General features: G+C 41.5%; 1 protein-coding gene across 8 annotated transcripts in view; it reads left to right on the forward strand.

Moving 5' to 3' along the window:
* The window catches only part of EBF1 (EBF transcription factor 1), a 266220-nt gene that overhangs the window by 186358 nt on the left and 54463 nt on the right, over positions 1-25399 (forward strand). For 4 of the 8 annotated variants that reach the window (XM_086851244.1, XM_086851239.1, XM_086851245.1 and 1 more), the window contains exons 9-10: positions 11465-11595; positions 19161-19287. In XM_086851244.1, the coding sequence (XP_086707370.1) occupies positions 11465-11595; positions 19161-19287 (258 nt within the window). Of the gene's footprint in view, positions 1-11461; positions 11596-19160; positions 19288-25399 lie in introns of all 8 variants that reach the window. The other 4 variants (XM_086851238.1, XM_086851243.1, XM_086851246.1 and 1 more) reach the window with 1 other exon arrangement.

Raw genomic sequence — 25399 nt, forward strand, 5'->3', positions numbered from 1 at the left:
ATAAATAAATAAAAACCTAGCATGGCTTTATCAGAGACGTTGAAAGAACAACTCCTCTAAGCGTTTGTAGGCTCGAGTCCAAAGTATTCACTCAGATTTTTCAGTGTGCTGGTTTTATGTGGTGTCATTGCTGGACAGATACTATGAACTATAAATATAATTTTATGCTTATGTTTTTGCAAGTAAAGCCTAAATGGCTGGGAGGGGGTGCCTGACCCTGTGCTTGGAGCAGCACAAAGAACAGAGGAAGGAACAGTCTGAGAGACACAGCAGAGACAAGGGGGTCTCAGTCTGTGCAACACCGTGGCGGCTGCTCCTTGAAAAGCAGAGCAGGTTATGTTCCCTCCATCTCTGTCCCACTGCCATCAAAAACAGGGGCTGAGGATTATATTGCATTGCTGAATCTAATAACAATAATAAAATTATTATTATTAATTATATAATAATAATATAGCAATAATATTAACTATTTTGTGTATCTACCCTTTCCATCCCAGATATTCATTAGCTTTCAGTGTATTTCTGGCCAGAACAGAAATTTAGTTAAACCCTCTGAGCACTGGGATGCTTTTCCTGCAGAAGAGCCAGATTCCCTACCTTTCCCCTTGGCCTAGGGCCTGGAAACCCGAGGCCATGAGCTGGGCCTTGGTCCCTCCACTGGCAGCTCTAGGTAACCTGTCAGAGACAGTCTGAGCACAATTTTTGCTCATGATGAATATGGATCTTTGCTGCATCTGGCAGGCTGCAGCAATGAATGCAGGAGACTGTCATTAATAGATAATAAAAGCAGAAAGAAACATTAATGGGAATAAGCTTTTCTTTTACTGGGACTGATTATTACTTTTTTTGTTCTTGGGCTGTGACTGGATCGAGCTGCAAAGAGCAGCTACCAGTGCTGTGCGCACGCATGTGTTTTGTTGCTGGCTGTTTTTTAATCTGAAATATTTAACCATGACATCTTCAAAGTGCGACTGTGTCATACATCCTCATACACTAATAGATTTCAAAGATGAAGAGCCTTGCTGCTTTATGTTTAGTCATGCCTTCATCTATAAATTTATGGCACTATTATGGTTTAATGAATTGAACAAGTCCCAGAACAACAACAAAAACGCTCTTTTGTTTGAATTTAGATATAGTGCACTTTGTTCTTCAAACGAGTAATAAACCCAGTATGTTTCTTCAGTGGTAAACTTCGGGGTAACTTCATCTCCCATTACAAAAATTAAGCACTCAGGGAGCTGTGTGTGCACATGTACACATGTGTGTGTGTGTGGGGTAAACGGGTGCTTTCAGTCGTGGTGTTGGACATAGGCTGAGCATTCGTATTCCGATAGCGATAGGCAAACCTCCCAGAACAGATGGAGCAGAGTTCAGCACAAAGGTTTAATCCTATCAGGATGATTCCTGTATGGCCATCTGGATAATCCGGTGCACAAATTCAGTGCCTGTTAAAAGTACAACGTAGGCCAAGATTAGCGTCACAGATTTTCCACTAGACTTGTTCATATTTGACTTTATGATTCTCAGACTCCAGAAAATTGCATTAGAGAGCCTGTGATTTGTGAGAGAAATCAGATGAGGAATAAGAACTCTAAGGGTACTTGAATTTCCCTTGAAGAAACTGAATTACAGGCACTCCGTGTCCCTGGCAGAACTGTTTTGTGTTTCTGCATGGGTTGTTCTTGTTTCTGATCGACAATTACTGCGAGTTCTCTGTTGTGGGCAGACTTTCTCAATTCTGCTGAACAAAGAGACCTCAGCTAAAAATTCATATTAGTTGGATCTTGTTTTTATCAGGAAAATAAATTCTTTGTTTCCTGTAGAATCCATCTCAGGTGAATTTCTGATTGTTGTGCTGTGTAATGCAGTGGGGGGGTGGGGGTTGAGTGATGTGGGCTTCTGTTTTTTTTCTTTGTGATAGTGAAAGATGTCATAAAAATGTAATTGACACTAGTATTTAGGCAGTGAAAATTTAGATTTAGATTGAAGTCTATGTTTAATCTGTATATCACTAACTGAACCTTGCCAGCGTGGCCATAATGTACCAGTGGATGCTGGAGCATCGAGGCTCAGCCCTGTTGTGCTCTGGATGCTGAGTCTGTTGCACCTTACAGGATTTTATCTGGTCCTGTGTTCTGCCTCTAAGGAGATTTACTATCAGGGATTTACTGTTTTGTTAAGGTACTGATGGAAATTGAAAATGAGAAAACAGGACCAGGATTGTTGGTAAAACAAACTAGGAATTTGGCAATTGCACCCACCTGCCCTTCTGTTAGGCTGAAGTTCAGCAAAGCAGTGGAGCACAGGGTTAACATTTAGCAAATATAAAATTCTTTGTTGGATCATGAAGGACCAGTAAGTTAAATTAAGTATGTTTTGGAGCATGCAAACTATGCAGCGATGTTTGTTTTGAGGAACTTTTAGGGCTGATTTATAGTACACATTTTGGGCTTCCATTTGCAAGGTTGCCTCCATCCTCACCCAGAAATTGCATCAGTACAACTATTTTTAAACTTCAGTGCACTTAACCAGATGCAGTCTCCTTTCTGGACATACCTATTGTTTTTAAAATAGTCATAGTGTCTTAGCTGGGCTCCATAACTTCATAAGGGAAGTTGATGGTGGAAAGCCATTGAAATTGAAATGGGAAAGGCAGATACAATTCTTTTTCACTGTTTTATGAAGGAAATTTTAAAGCCCGTACTCAGATACAACAATCCCATCCATGTGTCACACCTCATGGTGTTTACTGCCTCTAGCTTTCACACCCTGTCCTGTGCCTCTGCAAGTGACACAGTGGTGTGGAGGAAGGGGTGAGGAAATAGAGGTGCAATAATTTGGGGGCTCATGCTAAAACATTTATCTCGCTTCGGGGGGTCAAAATATGTTTGTGCATCCCTGGAGGAGCAGAGCAGTCACTGCTTTGGTGTTGAGGGCTGAGCAAATGCATCCCCAGTTGTGAAGCTGGAGGTGCTGCCAAGATTTGAAAGGCCCTGTGCAATATTCTCGGATGCCTGTTTTTTCCAGACTCTGCATCCCTGTGCACCTGAGCTGCTCAAGAGCACAGGGAGTGCTGAAACTCAGGGGCTGCACCAGTTTAGGCAGGGAACAACGTTTGGCCAAAGCCACCCATAGCAGTTTCTTCGTGGCTGACTTAAAATGAAAGTCCTGTAATTCTGGGGCAAAAATAGTGAATGCAAAAATTGGAGCCAAAAGCCAGCCCAAACTTTCCTAGGAATAAAAAAATCAGAGTAGCACATAAAAAAAAAATGACAATAAAGTTGTTAGGCTTCTTGAAGCATATCTGTTTAAAAGACAGTGCAGATACCTTTTCCAAGAAGAATAATACATATATTTTCTATGTATATATTAATGTTTAGGCTGAACCTATATATTTAATTTAACATAATTTTAAGTGGGTTTATAACATTGCATTTTTCTGGGGGAATTTATTATTTGCCAAAAAAACATGACAGAACGCTCTTTGGAGGTCAAGTTTTACTGACTTGCAGGGAGATACTAAGGACTCTGACTGTTTTATTAATTTTTGGAAAGTAGGAGGTAGCACCTAAAGTAAAAGAAAAAAATAACCCAAGTAAGCAAAGAAACTCCCAGAACTTCCTCTGTGATGTGAAAGGGTTTAAGAGAATGAATGAAAATATATTTCTTGCAATCATACAGAGATAACTAAATTATTATTTTATGGAAATGTTGTAAGTAAAATACAGAGCAGATTTTTTTTTTTGTAACAGGTCTCTCATTATTCTGGATTGCCTCCTTTTTCCATGCAGTCATTTTTCAGGCACTGATCAACAACTGAGAGCTTTGGAAATCATTAAGGAAAGAGAAACACTGAGGACTCCATGAAATGTAACTTTGCTAGCTGAGGCATCAGCAAGGATAAAAGAGAAACACTGGCTTAAGTATTGATTGTAGGTGGAATATTATCCCAGGTAATTTACATTTTCATTTCCCATTAATGGGAACCGTGCATCCAAAATGTTCGGCAGAAAATCACGGCCAAGACCTTTAATTTCACTATTGGAGAACAGAAACAAATGCAACCTTCCTTCCCTTCCCTTCCCCCAGCCTGGAGGGATTGCATGGCGCGTGTATTTTTGGTTCAGTGATTTCACCCGGTGCAGATGTCACGAAGGACCGGGAGGAGGTTGCCATTTTTGGCAGGGTGCTGCAATCTTTGAGGCTTGCATATGGTGTAACCCCCAAATATCGAGGAGCCGGGAAGGGGGAGCAGGGCATCACATCCTCGTGCCTGTGTTGCACAAAGCTGCGTGAGTTATCTGCTCCAGAGGGAAACCTCTGCTGCCCTGTTTCCTGCTCAGCAGCTGCTCATTGTCAGCAGAGAATGGGAGACAGAGCCTGCTCGGAGCGCAAGAGGAAGGCAGGAAGATCATCACTTCACCGAGATAAGCAGCAAACGCATTGTTTAGCTTAAGAGTGGAGATTTAATGCTCCAGTAAAATACATAAAAGCTCTGCCACATTCCCTTTCCCTGAAGTGTCCATGACTAACCCTCTGGGCTGGTCCTGAGGACTTTTCCCCATCCTGGCTGCTTTCATAAACTTCAGTGGCTTTCAGCTGCCCGTGCTGGATACGGCCCCAGCAATGCCCCACAAACCAGGCTGGAATGGCACTGCTGCCTGGGCAGACAGAATTTTAAGGGTTCACCCTTCCAGCATGCTCAGAGTAGTGAGCAGCCTGGCAATTCCCACTTCTCAGGAATGAGGAGATTATTTAGGTGAAAACAAAACCGCCCAAAAACCCAAACAGTCCCTTCCCCCCTCAACAAAACAGCCCAGCTCAACCCCTCAAAAAATATTTGGTTTATTCTTTTAAATTGGAAAAAATCCCAGAATTAGTGGTGAGTCCTGAGGCCAAGGTGTTGGCATTTCTGTGCTGCTGCTGGTCCTCGTGTGAGGCTGGGTGAGCCCTGCCCTGCACAGGGGGGTCCACACGTGAGCCAAGGCTGTTGAGAAATGGGGAGCCCCAGTTCTGTATCCACTGCCCAGCTCTTGGGAGTTTGTCACAGGCCACTGCCCAACTATCTTAAAAAATCGAGTTCCTTATCCTGCAACTTCTTCAGCGGGGTTTTTAAGCACTTACTTGAGTGGTTTGTTGAATCACAACTTCCATAAGTTATGGTTTTGAGGGCTTAAAACTGATCTGTGTTGATATTCTGAAAAATCAGTCGTTTCGGCAAAGGTATTTAACGGGTTGCAGGATCAGACCCATAAACTGTGGGTTAATCTGTGGCTCATTTATTTATTTAGCCTGGAATTAGGTTTTACCCAAGGAAAAAAAAAAGGAAAATTAAATTAAATTCCAGATATTTTCAGTACTTCCTCTAAGATGAGACGTAAATTCCCTGCTCCTCTTAATTCCCAGTTTTAAATGCCTTTATGCAACTCCCCTTGCGTGTCACCATACTCTTAGAGAGAAGAAAAATAAAAGCATGTGCCCTATCATTTAAACTCCTGTTGTGATGCAGCAACTGTTGTCAGAGTCTCATCTATGGAATAATAGAGGATGAAACCACACTTCATGATAAAAACTGCAGGCGAGGTCATTCTTACAGTCACCAGCACAAACTGGATATTAATCATAGAGCAAATACATTTCAGAAGCTAAATAGGAGCAGTCCCAGAGCCCTGCTGATAGCTGTGCATCCCACTAATTCACCTCAGTGAACATTTACCTCTAAGCTCAATTAACCCTTATTCCAAGGCCACCCATAAACTTTGTGGTAAATATGTTTTTTCCCTCCGGCCTCTGTTTTCTATCAGTGGAACAGATCATTTCTGTTGGAGGATAAAAAGCTATCTCTGTTTAAAAATGCAGGTCCCTAATTAAGAGTATGAAACGTCCAGTGTGTGTTTGTGAGGGGCTGGGGTTGGTAGATTATTGATTCTGTAAATTCAGATGCTCCTGAGGGCTTCTGTTATTTCTTCTGTCATCAGGTGCTGTTGGAGGCAGGTAGAAATGCTCAGGAAGGCAGGTGGGTGGTGGTGTGGGGGAGAGGAATTTCCTTCTGCAATTGCCTGCACACAAAGTTAGTTGTTAAATGTGTACAAAAAGCTAAGACGAGACGTTATTGCTGTTGTTTAGTTGTTGTTATTATCATTGTTATTAGTATTATTAGTAGTGTTATTATTCTCCCTGCCAAGCATTGTTCAGAGGCAAATTGGAAATGTGGTAATTAGGCCCTGACTGGTAGTGTAGTACTTGTGTCCTGAGCCAAAGTTCAACGCCCTGAAATGAAATTTAAACCAATTAATCTGTTAGATTTTTATCGCTTGTCCGTGTTTTCTCAGCAATTCCCTCAGCACGTGGCCTTTGATCAACTCTCATACAAAAGCTAAAATGTGTGCCTGCTGCTAGCAAGATGGGGCTGACATTAACATGGCACTCATAAAACAATCAGAGCAGTGAAGCCCTCAAACAGACAGGGCAGAGTAATATTTAATAAAAGCGCACACATAATCTTCAGAATTAGCATTTTGTGCCTTGCAGTACCTTTGGGAGAAGAGCTTTTATTTGTGGAGTGATCATTATTATAACAAAGAAGAGCTACCTAATAATTTCCACTTTAACTCTGCAATATGCCATGAGCATTTCTGAACCATTATGCTAAACTGTGGCGGGGTAATCATTTTATTGTCACAGTTTGAGGGAAGAAAAATCCCTGTATATCAGTAGCTGGGAAGTGTGGGAACACAGGAACACACCGGCACACGCAGCACAAAACAAAAAACTTTTCCTTTTTTTGCTCTCCGTGTGCTGGAGCTGGTACCTGCCATCCTTTGTATGGGAAGTGAGAAGGTTTTAACAACGTGTACTTTGTGAAAAATGAAGATTTCTTAAGGACATTGTTTTCCTTGGGGTCATTAAGGTTTTTGCTCATAAATCCTTAACATTTATTGACAGAGCCCTTAGCTTTGAGGTCATTGGCAGGATTCCCATTGGCCTCAAGAAGTTTGGGATTGCAGATCCTGCCTCTGACATCTGTCTGTGAGCTTGGGACATGCCAGAGGTGGGCACTGACCTGCCCTGATGTTCTACAGAGGGAGAGCAGCTCATTAAGGCTCATAGCCATTTCAGCAGGTGGAGGATGTGGCCACTCACCTTCAGGTCCTGCTGCAGCTGGAGGGGGATGTTTGGTTTTCCCTCAGCCCAGCTGTTCTGAAAATACACAATGAATGTGTCACACTCACACCAAAGAGTCTGAAAATCCTGTCTGATAGCTGGGCTACCAAATTCTCTTGGTTCTTATTGTAGTTGGCTTCCAGTGTACATTCAACAACAACAGAAAAGTTCATATATGTAGGAATGAACATTTCTTTTTTCTTTTATTCTTTTTCTTTCTTTTTTTATTCTTCCCTGGACTTAAAGTCTGTTCATGCTATCAATCATGTATGCTTCACTGCCTTGATTAGGACTGGTCTAAAGTCCTTCACTGTATTTTGTTATCAGTGAAGCTTCAGACTTTGACTAAAAACTCGTTCTACAGAAAATGCTCAATTTATGTAACCTTTTTTTACTATTTATTTTAAAAACACTGTTTCAGAAATGATGCTTTGGGGTTACAGAAGGGCATGAGAAGTGATAATATTTTGAAATAAAACATTTTTTTTTCCTTGGAGGTATTGAAAAGTGTTGTAGTTAATTCCAGACAGAGATTCTGGAACTTCGCATTCTGGGGGGAAAAAAATAAAAATAAATAATAATAATAAAAAATTAAATCTGTATTTTGGTTTGTCTTCTAACCAAAACAAAATGTAGAAAAATCAGTGAAAAGATTATTCTGCCTAGTTCTGTTTTCCTAGGGTTGCACAGAAGTAAACACCTTCCAGACAGTGCTGTGAAAGTTGCCAAATGATTAAGAGCAGAAGTATGAAGAGCTGAGGGCCTGAGCTGGCCAGACATTTGTACCAGGGGCATAAATAGAGCTGATCTCACGGCCTTGCCCCCTCCCAGTGTTACCTGTGGTGATGCTGCAAAGGAGACCCAGTTCCATCCTCCTTGGTGCTCCAAGCAAGGGGCCTGGGAAGGGCAAAGTTTAAGGCAGACCAGCGTCCTGAATGACACTGGTTATTGCAAATATGTCATTGTATAAACATGTTTTGTGCCCTCAAAAACAGGTAGCAGTCTGGATGCCTCCCTCAACACGTCTTCTTTGGGATGCAGCCCTTCAGAGCCACGTCCCTGGCTGGGCAGCACCTCCTGCAGCCCTTCCAACCTTTGCAGACACTTGCACTATAAAATAAGAGGAGTTGAGTGGGGGAAGTTGGGGAGTCCCTCTGGTTTTTGTGGCATGGGAAAATAATGCCCTGAAATCTTTTGGGAATGCACAGTGCTCTCGCTCCGTCTCAGGCTGTGCCTGCAAAGGGCACTGTCCTGCCCTGTTTATTGAACCAAGTCCTGAATTTTTATCCTCAGAGGAGATGTCCTGGGCTATAGCCAGCAGGTTTGATGAGGCACTGATTCAGCACAATTTCTACATATTTAAATGAAACAACGAGTCTTTGGTTATGGTGGCTTTTCAGGTGAGAGTGTCCCAGTGGAGAACTCAGAGCCCCAGTTCAGCACAGAGCCCTGAGTGTCTGCCTCAGTCCCCCTGGCTGCCATGGATGGGACTTGGCACGTGTTCAATATGAAGCAAATGCATTTATAAAATATTAGAATCAAATACATGAGGCAGGGCAGCAACTTGAACCCCTGAGTGCAACGTAGGGAACACAAAGAACATCACAACATCAATAGCAAGGACTTTTTTGTGGGGTCCTGTAACTGCACAGGAATATCCTGCATTCGTTTTAAAGACTACTTGAATCTATAATTTTCAATTGTAGAGTCATTTATGTTGGAAAAAAACCCTCTAAGACTGAGGCCAACTGTAAACCCAGCACTGCCAAGCCCACCACTAAACCATGTCCCCAAGTGCCACATCTACATGGCTTTTAAATACCTCAAGGGATGGTGACTCAACCACTTCCCTGGGCAGCCTCTTCCAGTGCTTGACAACCCTTTCAGCAAAGGCTGCATATGTTTTCTGTTAATGGCTTATGGTCTCAAATAGTTTTTATTCACTGGTATTTAGGAAAAAAAAATGTTGCTTGTAGTCTTTAAGAAAAGTAGCTCGTTCTCTGACACATGGGAAACTGATTATCTCTGGGTTTTATTGTGGGGGGTATGTATCCACAATCAACTGGGAATACTGGAAAGGGTGTAATTTGGAAGTGATTTTAATTTTTATTTATGAAAAAGTTCAGTTCTGTGAAAGGGCTAGATGGCATTTTGGAAAGCTGCTTTCACTGTAAATCTGTTGCTGTGAGCTTGGCTGAAGGGAAAGCATTTGCTTTTGGACATCGCAGTGGTTTTTATGCACGGTTTTATGCAAGTAACTTGAATCCAAATTAAACATATTGAAGTTACTTCTGTGTGTGCGCTACGTTTTCGTGACGGTAACGTCAGGATGTTTCTTTTGTTAGCTCATGTAAAAGCTAATGGCTGTACTCCGCCAAGTTTGGAGTAGGGTAATGATTTTTTTTCCTGCCTGTTTGTGTTTTTCCCTGGAGCTGGCATCCCCATCAGCTTAAGTAGTGGAAAAGTTTGTGCCTGACACTTGCAACCTTTTGTAGGTAGGGCTGGGGTCTGTTTGCTCCCCATCCCTGCCTGCCACCAGCAGCAGTGTGAGTCTGGGGCAGTGCTCACAGAAACACTGCTCAGGGTGACTCAACTGCTCCCTTTCCAGCCCCCTCCTGTTTCCCAGCTCCCCACCCACCCACCCTGCCCAGGGCTGGGGGGAAGGAGCTTCCCAGCAGCTCCACTGGCTCCTGCAATGAGCTCCAACCAACCAGAACTTCACTAAGGAGTCATAGAGATGCACAGGGTATCTTTAGCACTTTTTGTCTGGAGTGTTTTGAATTAGGCTTCTGTGGATTAATTAATTTTCTGTCTTTACAATTAGAAGAATTTAGGACAGGGGCTATGCTTCATTAAGTAACTCACTACTCTGCCACGTTGAGTAACTCATGAGGGCAAGGGTTTTATCCTGGATGGTGCTGACACATGGGTGGCTTTAATATCCCCACCTTCCTAGTAAATCCTTGCCTGAGGAAGTGCCTGAGTGCTCTTCCTTGAGCACATCATCAAATAACCAAAGTTACAAACCAAGTTAACAGCTCAATCAGCCTTTCCATCAAGTAGCAATCCACCAAGCCTAAAACTGGGCAGTGGCTGCCGTTCCTGAGTTTGCAGTGCAGCCTCTTCCCCCTGGCTTCATATCTTCAGGAAAGAATCATTCCTTCCAACACCGAGGTTGGCTGGTGGAGTTATGCTGCTCCTTCAGTCTGTTTTCCATGAGTAATGAAATTGTTGAGGTACCTGCTTTACTTAAGATGTTATCTAATGCTACCAAAGCCATATTCTCACCTCATGCTGTATCAGCAAGGAAAAGTTGGTGGCATCTTGGGTGAAGTTGCTTCTTTCCACCACCCTGAGACTCCACAGCAGAGAGTTACTTGGGGCTTTCTGCTACTTTTACAGTAATGTTATTTCTGTTGCCTCAGCACAGTTAAAATCCAGCGTGCCCCAGTGCTGCAGAGGAGGAGAATCAATATGTGAATGTTTATACTGCCCCAGCCCACCAAGATTTGAGCTACTTCTGCTTGCAAAGTCTTAAACCAGAAGCTCTTAGTCCAAGATCTGAGCAGCACTCGAGTTTTTAACATCCTCTCAGAGGCTCTGAGTAGATACAATGCCAAGAAAGTGGCTGTGGGACTCCATGGATATGGCAAAATGTGTTGCACACACATCTTGTTTATCCTGTAGATGCAATACAACTGGAATGACTGGATGGCAGCTGTGGCTTTTGGTTGTGGGGTGTTGTTTTTTTTTGTAGTAGCCAAAGCATTAATCAGGGCAGGATGGTTTAATACTGAACAACCTGGATCTGATTGCAGAATAGTTACAGAAATGCTGAGGGTTACACCCTTTTTTATTTGGCCAATATTTTCCATAATATTTATGGGAGTTTCCTTGGTGAGTTTGGGTTCTGATGGATAATAAAGCAAACTTACTGGAGGTTGTTTTATTAACTTAGGTCTTGCGCATTTCATGTACAATAAAGAAATGATGTGTCCTGATTTCCAATTGGTCTCTGCCCATCATGCTGTGATTTTTTTGTTAATGTAGGATTAAAAAAAATTATTTTTTCAATACAGATAATAAAACCAAATAGAAATTAATTAAGGAAAAAAATGCTTCCAAAGATAGAGTTTGAGGTCATGCATATGTACTACAAAGCATGTGATTGCTGAAATTGTGTTAGTAATGGGGGGAAATGAAAGCTCCTTTTATTTTATTTTTCTCACATCTTCTATCATTAAAATCCAGTTCTAACAGCAGAATACTTCTCTTTTTCATGTGTGTTGAAAAGCAGCTACACCATGTATCAAAGCCATCAGTCCAAGTGAAGGATGGACTACAGGAGGTGCCACTGTCATCATCATAGGAGACAATTTCTTTGATGGGTTACAGGTCATATTCGGCACCATGCTGGTTTGGAGTGAGGTAGGTGTTGTCTGAACGCTAATGTCTAATAGCTTTGTCTCCTTGTAGCCAGCCTGTCCTTTCTCTGGGCCACATGCTAAATCAGCAACAAATGCCGACACACGAATCCTTGCCTCGCTCGGTTTTATGAAAATAATTAGTCAAGTTTACCTGTGGCAGGAATCCACTATAGCCAGGGGTGTTTGCATCTCCTCTGGCTGGCCCAGAATTTAGCTCAGTGGGTTTTATTCCAGGGAAAGGGGAGGATAAATGCCTGTGTGAATAATTCTGCATTTAGCACTACAATAGCTAAGGGCCCACAGGAAACAAACGTTTAGGTGATCCTGCTTTTCAGGGAAACTGGCTGCTGCTAGCTGCAGCTCAATGAGGTGGAAATTGCAGAAATTCAGCACCTCTGAATATCCCTAAAGTCTGCATACTTGGTGTGTCATTTTCATAGCAGCAACCAAATGCACCGTGTTGTATCCACAGTGGACTCCTCATACCTACCAGGGGCCCCTGAAGTTTCACAGGAACCCTTTCCTTGTTTCTTATTCTTTTTTTTTTTTTTTTTTTTTGCTGTTGTTATTCCTCCCAGCTCCTTAAATCCTGTCTTTTCCCAGCACATAATTAATCGTGGAGCCTGACATTCCCCAAAAGCCTGAGGAAAGTTAAAAGCCAGGCAGCATCACCCCATGGCCATGGCCAGAGTTCCCCCACTGGCACAGGGAGACAGCTCCAAGGAAAGATTTGTATTTTGAACTTAGCACTTTCCAAAAGCATTTTTGGGGTTTAATAAGAAATTGTCATTTTCATTATTTAAATACTGAAAAAAAAAACCCCAGCCTCCCTGAAATATCTGTGTGCAGCTCTTCCCAATGGCGAGAGGATCTTCTGGTGCTTTACCTTACATCCTGTAAATCTTAAATCAACACAATAGCTTAATTTATATCCAGCACATTCCCCCTACTGATTCCATTGCACATATGGCAGCAGTTTTTCCATGTGAAGAGTATTCTCTAATGTCCTTCACTGTTCTCTCTCTCTCATCCTTCCACTTGAGGACAAGTGTGGATGAAAGGGCATTCCAGAAAAGGAGAGATAGTAAATGAGCCCTATTCTGAGGCCCTTATGTGATCATGAAAGTGCCCCCTGGGCCCAGTGTAAGCATTTTGTGTGTTAGTATTGAAGCCATTATGGCTGCAGATATTTAACAGGGAAAGGTGAAGGGGCTGGGAGGAAAGTGCTCCGATTTTGGTGCTGCAGAATTGGATCTTTCATTATAAATCTTGATTCTATTTATTAGTGGAAGCCATTAATTGTCAATTTCTAATCTCAGGAGACTGAGTGCTGGTCAAAACATTGTTGCTGATGGTTGCAAGGCCTTGTCATGGAATTAATAATGTTAGAGGGGGTCCAGACTGAAGCCAGTCTGTTGTCTGGGTATGCTGCAATGGGCTGCAAGCTGGTGTTGAGGAAAACTTTCACTGCCTCTCCCTTTCAGAATTGCTTCTCATTTCATAACCTCTGAAAGCAGTCAAAAATCATATAGGAGAAAAGAACATTCTTTCTAAAAAAAGCAGACAAACATGGTAAACAAGTGCAGAAATGCATGAGCTTTCTGAGTGATCCCTAAATAATAGTGATCTATAAATAATCCAAATTACACAAACAAGCCACCTATGAAGTACAAAATAAGTTCTTTCATTTGCCTTCCCATTTCTAAAAATGTCTAAGGCATTTTCAGTACCCAAGAAGAATATTTTTGTTTTACTTTATTAGAGTATAAAATTGAACTGTCAATCCTCTGAATCCGAGTCCATTACAAAACTGGAGCAGGCTCATCCCAAGTTGCCAGTAAGGCCCAGTTATTGGCCAGGTTATTTTGTCATTGAATTCTGGATAAATTTTAAAGTTCATCCTGTTGTTTCATGGATCCAAAGAAAACATAATTTTAACTGGGCTTCAGAAAATGCCAAGCAAAACCAGATAGGCAGAGGCTGAAGAAAAAGAATGAGTCTTGCAGAGCATTTGCATGTGGATTTTTCCAGCTCCAGTTTCATCTATAATTGCAGGTGGTTTGGGGATGAAGTCTAATATTGAAATTAAGCATCATTTTGTTACAGACTTTGCATGGGACCTTGGGCAAATCGTATAATCTACTTAAAGTTCAATTCCCTTTCTCTAAAACAGTAATAAGATTAGTCACCTTCTTTGGAGAGGTGCTGCAAAGATAATTATCGTAAAGGTCCTATATTACTCAGACTTCATTATAGCAAAACCCATGTAAATACCTGAACTGCATGGATATTTAAAATATAAATCCTACCCTAATTCAGAAGTAAAGTTAAAAGACAAAAAAAAAATAAAAATAAACCAACTTCCTTTTAAGAGTGAATTTGTTGCTGTCAAGCAGCATGTTATAAATAATTTGAAATGTAAATAATATATTTTTAATTTATTTTACATGTATTCAAGTTTTGTAATTGAAATATTTATATGCCTGAAATGGAGTTGACTGTGTTAAAAAAGGAGGTTTAAAATTGTTTCTGAAGCACATATTTATTATTTAAACATATATTTTAGCTGTAAACACTCTAACATAATTGCAACCTTTCTCAGCCAGGGAGAACTAAATAAAAACTTAATTTGTCACATTAATTTTGAGCAGAAATGCAGATACCCTAAGCCAGTAAGTTGAATTAATCCTTACCTCCCATATTGCTTTATAAAAAAGACTTTAAAAGCCCTTGGTATTTTTAGAGTACAGCAGAATGGGCTGTCTAATGCCTTTTTTTTTTTTTCCAAGGGACTTTTGTAACAAACAAACAGCGCTGGTCTATGGTGTGCACATGCTGGATGTGCTCAGAGCCTCAGCTCTGGGAGCCAGACAGTTCTGCTGTGTTTGTGCAGTGCACACACACACATGGGGCTGGAGCTGGTGGGGTTTCACCCAGGCTCTGGGTCCCTGCGTGGTCACAGATATTCCAAATTGGCGCTGCTGATAAGAACCTTGCTTGTTTCTCTCTCCTGTTGGGGTGCTGAGACTCTGAGAGTCGAGTTGCAGGGCAAATATATGATTGTGAAGACAAAATTAGTTTCTTATAAATATTCCACGATATTTGCTTAAAATGAGCTATTTCTTCAAACATTTTTCTGCCAAGAACATTCCTGCAGCTGTACAGAGTCAGCTGGAAACAACTTCTTTTTTTTTTATATTAAGAAAAGATGAAGCACTGAAACATCCTTTTTTTTTTTTTTTACCTTTGTACAGCACAAAAACAGAGAAAACAGAGGATGATTTTTTGGTCTGGTGGGTTTTTTCGTGTAATTTTTTTTTTTTTTACTGCTGCTGAATCAAATTCTGTGACACAGTTTGTTATTTTGCTTTTTATGTTTGTTATTGATTTTGGAAGTCTCTGGTTTGGCATGCTTATTTTGGAGGTCTGACTCATTTTTTAAAAATGAGTAGGCACCCTCTTTTTGCAAACCAAGGCTTATTAAGCAGCATCTGGATGCCCAGAATTGAGGCATGCAAAGTCATCGGTCGTTTTTTAAAATATAGTTACCTTAAGGGTTCTGTTCTCACTGAAAGCTGTCATTACCTTCAGTTGGTGGGATTTTTCTTCATTCCTGTTCTAATGGTCCTCTTCACACAGAGGCAAAGTCAAATTTATGACTGATTGTCACCATTTCCCTAACCACAAACCAGAGCTCGAGCATGCAAAAATAAACTAGTGACTCAGATTAATGACATCTCCTTATAAAATGTCACTTTTAAAAAAAGAAAGTAACCTGGCACTCTGAAGAGTGTGAAATGATGCTGTATCACACAAGAATGCCTAGAATATATTAACAAACCACAGAAAGAGGCTTGTTGTACACAGCCCAAATGTGTTTTGGATTTTGAAGGCCAGGCACCTCCCACCATTCAGAAGATCTCTAACTCAGGTTTTAGTGCATCCCACTGCATGTCCCAGCTGACATGTAAGAATTTATACCAAACTGCAAATGCAGTTGCTAAGTATTGGGCCAATTCACTTGCAAATCCCTTGGGAGAAAGGTCCAGTTCCTAATTTTATGTCCAGCTCCATTTCTCAATTTGCTAAATGCTGGAATGGAGGAGGAAGATGGATCTGGGATTTTGGCTGCTGGGTTCATGCCCAAATCACAGGTTCATCCCTTACTCAAGATTTACATTTAAAAGATATATTCAGAAAGGAGCGTAACTCATATTTAGGGATTCTTGGCTGTTGACATGTCATTGCTGATTGTTTTGGTGTCTGTTCATCCACCAAGAGTTCCCAGCTGATGCACAACTGGCACTGCTGGCTCACACAGGGAACTCACCTACCTCAGTGTCTTGTGTTTGTCACTGGGCAAGGACAGATGCCTAAAAACAACAGGGTGAACATGTGATGCCTCCCCAAAACTTTACCAGTCTCCAGCTGTTTGGGGCTCAGTGGCACCAAGAAGTGATGTCTTTACTTTTAACATCCCTGAACAGTAATAGCTCACCTCTTCCAGATGTTTGCATGTAAATATGAGGCAGATTATGGATTGAAGAAGGAGCAGGCTGTGTCAGCTTGAAAGGAGAAAGGGTGGAGTAGGCTCCCAACATCAGGCTGACACTGTAGACAGGAAAGCATCCCATAATCCTGGAGTTACAGGAGGCAGGGGCAGATCTGCTTTTCCATGGGTGGGCTTGGACAGCCCAGAGATGCACAGCACCAATTGGGACACTTGGATAGCAAAGCAGAGTCAGGACAATGTGGAGAGCTGCTCCCAGTCCATAGCAGATGCTGGCAGAGCTGTGGAATTAGATTTTGAGACCCAAGGTGGGAGGTTTCAATGTGCAAGGGAACATTTTTTGTCCCTTCAAGCCGGTCTCCTGCTATGACAGCAATCTAAGGAACTCCTGGTGTGTAACCAAGCTGGCCAGTTCCCTCTGTGTGCAGGAGACCTGAAGGCTGACCCAGAACAAAAATGGCTCAGCACTGAATCCCTGCCAGTGGTCAATTACAGATGTGATGGAGAAAAAGCAAAAGGAAAAGGCACATGTTTTCTCCTGGTATACCTCCCAAGCTTTAGTTGTAGGGGAGAGAGGAATAAAATACATCCTGAGTGTCCTAAACCATAGGACTTCAGACATAATGTTCACCCTTTGGGAATGTGTGGGCAACATTATTGTATATTTGTGGTTTTAAACACAGTTAAACTTATTTACTTCAGAGCACAAAGGAAAACCAAACTGTTTGTGGAGAACAAACCAGGAAACTTGCTTAACTCTCCCCAGCTCTCTGTAACAATGGACCATAAATAGGTCAGACATTTCTTGGGAACCAGGGAAGATGAGTATTGGAAAATGCCACAAATTATGTTTAAAGAACATTAAAGTGGTGACAGACCAGTAAATGCTGGGAAATTCAAAGATACAACCAGAAGCTGCCTGTATAGCTCATGCCAGAAGGGGGTGAGGGATGCAAGGCTCATGCTGATGCAGTAAGATGAGCGTGTTAACCTTTGCTACTAAAATCCTTGGCTGATTTTACAAATATTTTCTCCCAAAAATGTCATAAATTTTTTCTCATCTTGCCAGTTCACCCAGTTAACCAGAACCACTCGAGGATGGGATTGATCTCAGTTATGTTTGACTGCTTGCAGTTGAGCAAATGGTCTGAACTTGTCATGTTGGGAAGGGTCAAAGCTTCTGGGGAGTGGCTCATCCCAGTGAGAGGTGTCTGAAGCACTAGAAATCCATCACTACTTGGCACTGCCTTCTGCCCCTGCTGGCTTTTTAGGGTCAGGAGAGAATCGTCCTGGACTTGTAGGCTTTGGTCAGCTCAACTGTTAGACAACTTAGTTTAAATGAAAGCATTCTTTTGAAGTTTGTGGTTTGGTTTTGGTTTTGTTTTTTTTTTATTTTTCACCCCTCCCCCCCAGTTGATAGAGTGAGCCATTTAGAAAAAGGGCAGGTTTCTTTTTAAAGTAAGTTTCTAAACCACATGATTCTAAAGAAGAGCCTGAAAACATACTTTTGGAGCTCCCAAACAAGAAGACATCAACCCCTACATGATAATTTCTAAAATGACATGTGGCTTCTGACTTCTGTGGATCTGAGTAACTTTTGGAGCATTTGATGCTGGTAGTTTTGGTTTTAATGTTCAACTTGATTTAATATTAATTTTCTTATTTTAAATATGGAGAGCTCCCCACTGTGTGTGCCATTTCCCTCTGCAGCACAGATGGCTCTCAGACAGATATTGCTCTCCTTCTGTGCTCTTTTTTAGTCCCTAAACAAAGAACCGGATAAAAGTCTGGGGTTTTTGGTAGGGCCTTACTGCAATGCTGAAACATTTGGTTCCTAGTAAAAATAAAAACAAAATCAGCTTTTTAGTAAAAAAAAAACCAACAAACTATTGAAATTTATTCCTTAATCCAGGACATGATTCAACCAAGAGCATAGAGCAGTTGACTGCATGGGGTGCTCACACTTTGCTCACTGTCAAACCAGGTTATGGTCTTGGTTTTATTTGCCACAGGCAGAGAAGGATTATCCATGTGCCAGAGCTGTCTCTTGGTTGTTGGACACAATCATGTCACCTTTTCTCTTTTTACTGTTCTTTCTGAGGGAGCCCAATGAGTGAGAAGAGGACATTTTGGTGATGGGGAGGACAATGCTGTAGTTTCTGAGAGCAGCAGAGATTTGAGTTAATCTGCTATGAATTAGTGAACTCTTAGATGGCTCTGCTAATAATTTCAGGGACCACATTTTAAATCCAGTCCAGAATCCTTAAAAAGCAAAAATGGCCGAGAGCCTGGAAAGTGCAGCACTGACCTGCCCCAACCTTTGTGCCAAGAGGTCAGAATCCCCTGCCCTAATAAAAAGAAAATCAACTTTATCTACTTATTTCTGTGTAAATCCACACCTGAAGAAGCCTTCTCAGACATGTGTCAGTCATTGCAGTGAAGGCAGACTGGAAGTGATGGTTAGGTGGTTTTCTTTGGTACATTGTTTTTGAGTGCTCTCATCATTTTGAATGAAAGATCCAGCATCCTTTAGAAGCCAAGATTTGCATTTCTCCAGGCATCAATTGCACCTCCACAAAATTAACAGAAAATTCAAACAGCAGCAAAGCTGTTTTAAAAAAAGCAGGGTGCTTTTCCAGTGCACAGATGTCAGCTGGGATAATTAAAATTTTGTGCTGTGCCATGTTCACATGTGTAATGATGTGTCATTTATGAATCTGATTTGTTGGACATTGTCATGACCCCCAAACTCACCTGAGCAAACGTGGGTGTCCTGCTGCTGTAGGCTGGAGCTATTGCATCAAACCAGGGCTGATGCTTGTACTAGGAAACAAGTGCCTGCCATGTATGAAAACAGGAATAATGTTGTTACAAGAATACTTGTAAATACTGTGGTCACTGGCTTTTGTGTGGGTTACATCAAGATTTTACTCAAACACTGACAGGTTAATTACATGTTTCAAAGCTTGTTTACTGTGATCTGAAAGTGTTATTAAAGAAGTGTTCAGCATCTAACAGTGTTTCTCTTTCTTCTCCCTTCCCAATGTTTTCTCTAGCTGATTACTCCACATGCCATCCGTGTACAGACGCCTCCCCGACACATCCCAGGGGTTGTAGAAGTCACATTGTCCTACAAGTCTAAGCAGTTCTGCAAGGGAACGCCTGGAAGATTCATTTACACAGGTATGGGTGCTTTAAGTGTAAGGGGGAGAAATAGGGCAGGCAATAAATCACACTTGCTAGGGCTTCTGCTTTCATCATTTAAAGTTGTGCTGCATCTTGTTATTTTGGCTGAGGACGTCACTGAAGATGTTTGAGGATGGAGTCAGAATTAGGTGACTGTAGGGATGAATCTAAAAACACACCAGTGTGGGATTTCTCTTTGCTTGTTTGTCCTCACAATGGGACATCTCTTTACCCAGGAGGGGAGAGGAAGGAGGGAAGCAGATACTCCAGCACTTAAACAAACAGAGGAAGAGTGCAAGCACAAGGAGCCAGACATACAAACCTGCCTTGAGATGGATCCAACTAAACATCTCCATCTCATGTTGCCCAGCAAGTGTTGCAGAGGTTCAAAGCCTGTTTGCCAGCCCATTTCACCATAACTCACTTGTCTCTGGCTTCCAGGGAGCTCCAGTAGCTCTCAGCCCAGCCAGTGCTGCAGACACAGGGACTTGCAGTGTGCTTTGGGGTGGTCTCCTGCACTGGACACCACTAGGTTGAGTGATTTGGCCTCAAGAATTACTAACAAAAAGAATCACTCTGGGACACTGCAGGTGCTGTCAGGTGTCAAACCACTCTCAGTAGTTATAAGGATGGCCTGGGAAATAAGTAGCAGCTGAACTTTTTTAAAAGGATGTGTCATTGATTCCTCTGAAGGTGTGTGCTTTAACAGCTTTGCCCTGGTTTTGATGTGCTTTTGATGCACTTGTTGTTCATATCTACAGGCAGGACTATGCTGGAACTGTTTGCCTGAACCGTGGTTCAGCACAACCCAATGCAATTCCTTTCCTCATCCATTTCCTCATCCTTGTTTGCCCTTGGAACTTTAGGGTGTACCATAAATGCCTGTGACTGAGGCATTCTGAGTTCCACTGGGCTCATACATGGCTCCAACCCTCAGTGTCCACACAGGGACTCGAGGCAGAGGAGACAATTCTGTGCTCCAGCTGGACAGGAAACTCATTTGAATTTCATTAACACTAAGAAAGTTGAAAAAAGTTGCCTTATAAAGCTTTCTTGTCTTTTTCAAATACCCTCTCCCCCAAATGGGGATTATGCATTGGGTTTCTTTAAACTGGCTCTTAAAATGCTCACATATTGCCCTGCTGGCTGAGCAGCAGGCACTTGTGGAGGCTGTGTGTGTTTATTTGTGAGAATTATGATTTCAGCAATGTGTGGGAAATCAATCTACTGGACAGTAACACACCAAATCAAAAAATTATTTCAAGTTTTCAATGTGTTGTAAAAAAAGGAAAAGCAAAGTTTGAGTTGATGGCTGTGCAAATTGCTGGTGTGACCCATCACAGGAGGGTGTTGCCCAGAGCTTTGGGCTGTTTGAGATGAATCCTTTCCCTCCTCTCTTTCTTGCAGGAAGTTGTGTTGTCCTGCCTGTTGTCACCCCACTGTGGTGGCTTCCCCTGGGGCTGGTGAAATGGCAGGTGTGGATATGGAAGGGAAAAAAAAACCAGGGGGAACCAGCTCCCCTTAACTTTGCAAAGAAATTTTTGATGACTCCTTTAAATGCAAAAATGGCTTGAACCCATTTTGGGGTTGCTTTTCAGATCATTATTAATTAGTTTTTCCAGTAAAAAGGAGGGCAGCAGTTTAGCTTGTCTGCCCAGAAGCAGATGGCTGAATGTGGAGATGAAGTGTCCCAGTAGGGAGAGTGTTTCCATGTATGCATTTTCTGGTTGGTGTTTAAAACACACTATTTTTCATCCAGTAAACCGAAGTTATTAAATACAAAACAAGAATGATAAAATCAAAGGTGATCCAGCCCATGGACAGTTCTCTCATGCAGTTACTTACAGAGTTACAACAGATACAGAAGAGGTGTCGTGACTGAAATCCTACCTCACATAATTTGCATTTTCCTTTTAGACCCAGCCTGAACTTAAATGTAGCTTTTTAAAAAAGGACTAAATGAAACTAAAATAAAAACAATTAATGCATCCTGACCTTCAGAAGTGCCTTCCAGCCCTTTAAACAAAATGCAGGTTCAGTACATGCCTGCCGATTAGTTTTAGTTAATTGAAAATTATAGGATTGACCCAAGAGGAAAATTTTGTTTGCACTCCAATCACTTTTACAAATTAAGGAAAATTACCACAATTTTGTTTAGCTAAGGTTTCACACTGAGTTCACGAAATTAGCTCAGCCATCCCAACAAAGTCAGCACTTTGTTAGTGAGCACTAGAAAAAAACTAATAGTCTATGGTGTGTACAAACGAAGCATAGAAAAAGCTATGATGCTTTAGAGAACTAGGCCAAGTGGTTTTAATTAGGATTATTGGTTCATTGTAAGTTTTGAAGAACAATCAAACTAGCAGATTAGCTGTTTCTTTTAAAGCTAGAATTTCTTGCCATTCATTTTTCCCATGAGAACTTGTTTTAACTCCCACATAGCACTATTTTTTTAATTTTTTTTTTATATTTTATTTTTTTTTAACAAGGCCTGCAGGAAATGGACCAATTGGAAGTTGGGATACAGTAACATTCCCCAGCATCACTCCAGCCTATGGGAGTTTTTCACAATGTTCTTCAGTGAACTCAGTGTTCTGGAACATATTACAAAACCACAGAGGCCAAATGTTTTCTCAGAGGAGTTTGGCCTCTGTTTTTGGCCGAAAACATTTCAGCATCACTTGCTGCTTATTTACCCTGCTATTAAGAACAAGAAAAGGGGAGAGCAGAAAAAGCAGGGGGGGAAAAGCGAAAGAGAGTGTGTGAGAGAGAGAGAGAGAACAAGACCTGGGGTTTGTGGGTGGTGCAGGAGTTGATCAAGTGTAGTTTCCTTTCTGGTGAGAATGTCCCTGCTCGTTAATGGTCCCATTTTGTGGTCAGGTCTCATTTAGAAGAAATTATTTTTAATCAGTGTTCAACAAAATATCCCCTCAAGCCACCTGGCTGTAAACTGTTTTTTTCTTACTGTTAAGTAGTTAAGTTCTCAGAAGAAAATACCCAGTGACCCATTAATTTTAGCCTTTTTTTCCTTTTTTACTGCAAATAACTTAGTAACATGATCTCCAAGTAGTGCATGTGCCATCTAGGAATCAAGATCACATACATACAGAGAAATCCTGGCTTTTGTGAGTATTACTGAAAGAAATAAACCAGTGTCAACCCTGTGCTTACAAGAAAACATAAGTTTTTTTTATTTTCCATCTGCAGAGAAAGCCATTAGCATGCACTTAGAGAGCAATTATTTCTTAGATTTTAAGCTTTGACATTCTTAAGAGAACATTATTAGAAATACAGAAGTCTGAACACTCCTTGAATGTGTGTTCATTTTGGAATAATAATAAAAATCCATATTACACATAGAAATACCCAGACATCCTGTGGCACTGTTCATCTCTAAGTCTCTTCTGGCATTGAATGAATTCAGCTTTGTGTCACAACTTGGGAGTCAAGTGTGTGTCACTAGCATTATTTTAGGACTGGAGAAACTGAAATAAAGGAAGAGATCAGAGGTACAAATCCCTTTGGCAAGGTGATCAGGGCATATATGGTTGAATTAAATAAGAAATTAGAATTGGCACAAATTTGTGATAGCCAGACAGGCCTTTGAGATTTTGTTTTGGTTTGTTTTAATTTTTAAAAAGCATTTATGCCATGGACACATGAATTTCACAGGTGACTTTTGCAGTGGCACTGAACTGCAAGATTTGAGTGGGGCTGCACGACTGTGAGATGAGAATTTATCTCACTGCATATTGGAAAGGACATATGGAGGGTCCATAAAAATGCATTATGCTGTGTCTTCTACCACCTGCTCAGTTTAAGATTTTGTGCTTTTGTTCCCAAAACAGAGCAAAGGACTTCACGGGGGCCAGAAGTAGAGATCTGTGTCACTGAGGTTGTGTGCAACACGGGTTAATTCAGATTCTTGGCTGAGCAGTACCCCAGACACTGCTCCTCCTTTTGGAAACAGGCTTGGACTCAGGTTGGAATTTTGGAGCATTTTAATTTTCATTAGGCTTGCAGGGAGGCTGTGTGCTGAGCCCTTTGTGGGCTGACAGGGCACCAAGAGGAACAGGCAAGTCCCCCCTGGCCATTTGGGGTTTGTTATGAGCTGTGGGGTGGGATGTGGCTCTGGAGGTGCTGCCAGTGGGAATGGCTGGGTGGAGGATGAGCACAGACACACAGAGCTTGTTCTGCACTGGGAATAACCCAGCTGCTGAGCTCTGCTCCTGCAGGACAACTGGGACAAGGCTGAGTAGGACAGAGGGGACACTGCCAGCACTGAGCAGTGTTTGTGTCACACTGTTCGGCCACTGCGTGTGGAGAGATGTGGAAATCCTGGTGCTGTGAAGGTCAGGATATTCACAGAATTTCTGGGAAACTGCGTCTGTCTCTGAAATGTCACAGGGCTTCTCAGGGAACCTTTCACTCCCCTATTTGCTACAAAGAAGAAATGGTCTTGTGGAAAAATCTTCTGTTCTGAAAACATTTGAGTTTGTGTACAAAGAGGAAGGGCCTTGCAGATCACAGATGATTTGAGTAACGTTTCCAAAAGTCTCTGTTTTAGATGACTTTCATTTTCAGATTTTTAATTTTAGATGGTTTTATTTACAGAAGCAAAGGAGTAGTTGTCTTCTGAGAATCATTCTCTTTTCATGTTTTTGAAGTCAAATACTTTCAAGAGTAAGAAACCAAAAACTACCTGTTACCATCTAAAACTTCAGTCTGTGGTCCTGGACGCAGAGGTTGGAGTATTGTACAGAGATCTGGTCAGAACTGGAACCACTTAAAAACTGGTCTTGATCTTTTCTCATTTCAAGAAAGCACCAACAATTATGCAAAGTTCAAAAGGTACATAATCAATGAAACAATCAGTTTTCAGAATGGAGAGTTCTGGAGTTTGTAGTCTAAAGAAAGAACATTAAATAAAATTTTAAAAAAAATGGGTAAAAGGGAGGAAAAAGAAGTGGTGATAAGAGACAGACTGGCTGTCAAGAGGTTCCTGTAGCCCCACTGGAGCCTTTCTTGCTCCCTGCAGACTGGAGTTTGACCCTTCCACCAGCTAACCTTGGCCATAGATGTGTGGCTGTTAGTTCCTGAGAAATGTTCAAACCTAGGGGCAGTTATTCTCAGAATCAGTAGTCCACAACCTCATTAGTTTTACAATGCCTCATTCATGTGTGTTTATTATTAAATCATGAGCACTTAAATAACTGATTAGTATAAATCAGGAGAGAAGGCCACCATCAACAGAACAATAAAAATAAAAGAAAAAATCCAGCATGTCTGATGCTGTCTCAGGTTTTAGCCTGATGTGTTTATAAAATTCTTCACCCTCAAAGATATGAGGATCATTAAGCTGAAATGAAATATAGAGCACATCACTTCTCCAGAAGAGTGACCAGCTATGAGATCTGGTAGCTAGCAAATGAATGCCATTTGTTTTAACAGCAGTTTTTATCTGCCTTTCACTAGTAAATATTAATAGTGGTGTCTGAATAAAAAGTATCAGATGTCTTGAAGTTAAATAGTCAGAAAGTGCTGCAGAAGAACAGAAAAAAATTCCTTCAATGCAAAGAAATATATAAAGTTTAAAATATGAGCTGTCTGTTCTTAAGAGCAGGAGAGCCCTGTGCTGCAGGTTACCCCATGCCTTGGATGCTCCATAGAAAATCTGTTCCTGATCTCTATGGAGATGGTAAATCCTTTCTCTAGAGCACAATCAAGTAAGGATGAATGAAAGCAAACCTTTGTAAATGTAAACTTTTACTGGGAAATTTAATTAATGCCTCTGGAAAAAAGCAAAACAAAAAAAAAATATCTAACAACTATTTAAAAAAATATCCTAATGCAGATTTCAGTGGGTTCCCCCTTTATCTCACTGTGCCAAGTGTTCCTTCCCAAGTGGACCTTGCCATGGGGACTCCAGAGGTGTTTGCCACAGTCCCTGGAGGACTTGTGGCACCACTGCTGGCCCCAGGACACTGCAGGAAAAACAAGGGTGGGATTGGTGCAGCCTGTGCCTCCAACCCCATCACCAGTGATGTGATCTGGGTGTTACCTGCCCTTGAGTAGAAAAGCTGCTCTCAGGAAATCTCTGTTTGAGTTT

Source organism: Cyanistes caeruleus, chromosome 15 (genome assembly GCF_971803275.1).
Source record: "Cyanistes caeruleus chromosome 15, bCyaCae1.hap1.1, whole genome shotgun sequence".
Taxonomy (NCBI): Eukaryota; Metazoa; Chordata; class Aves; order Passeriformes; family Paridae; genus Cyanistes; species Cyanistes caeruleus.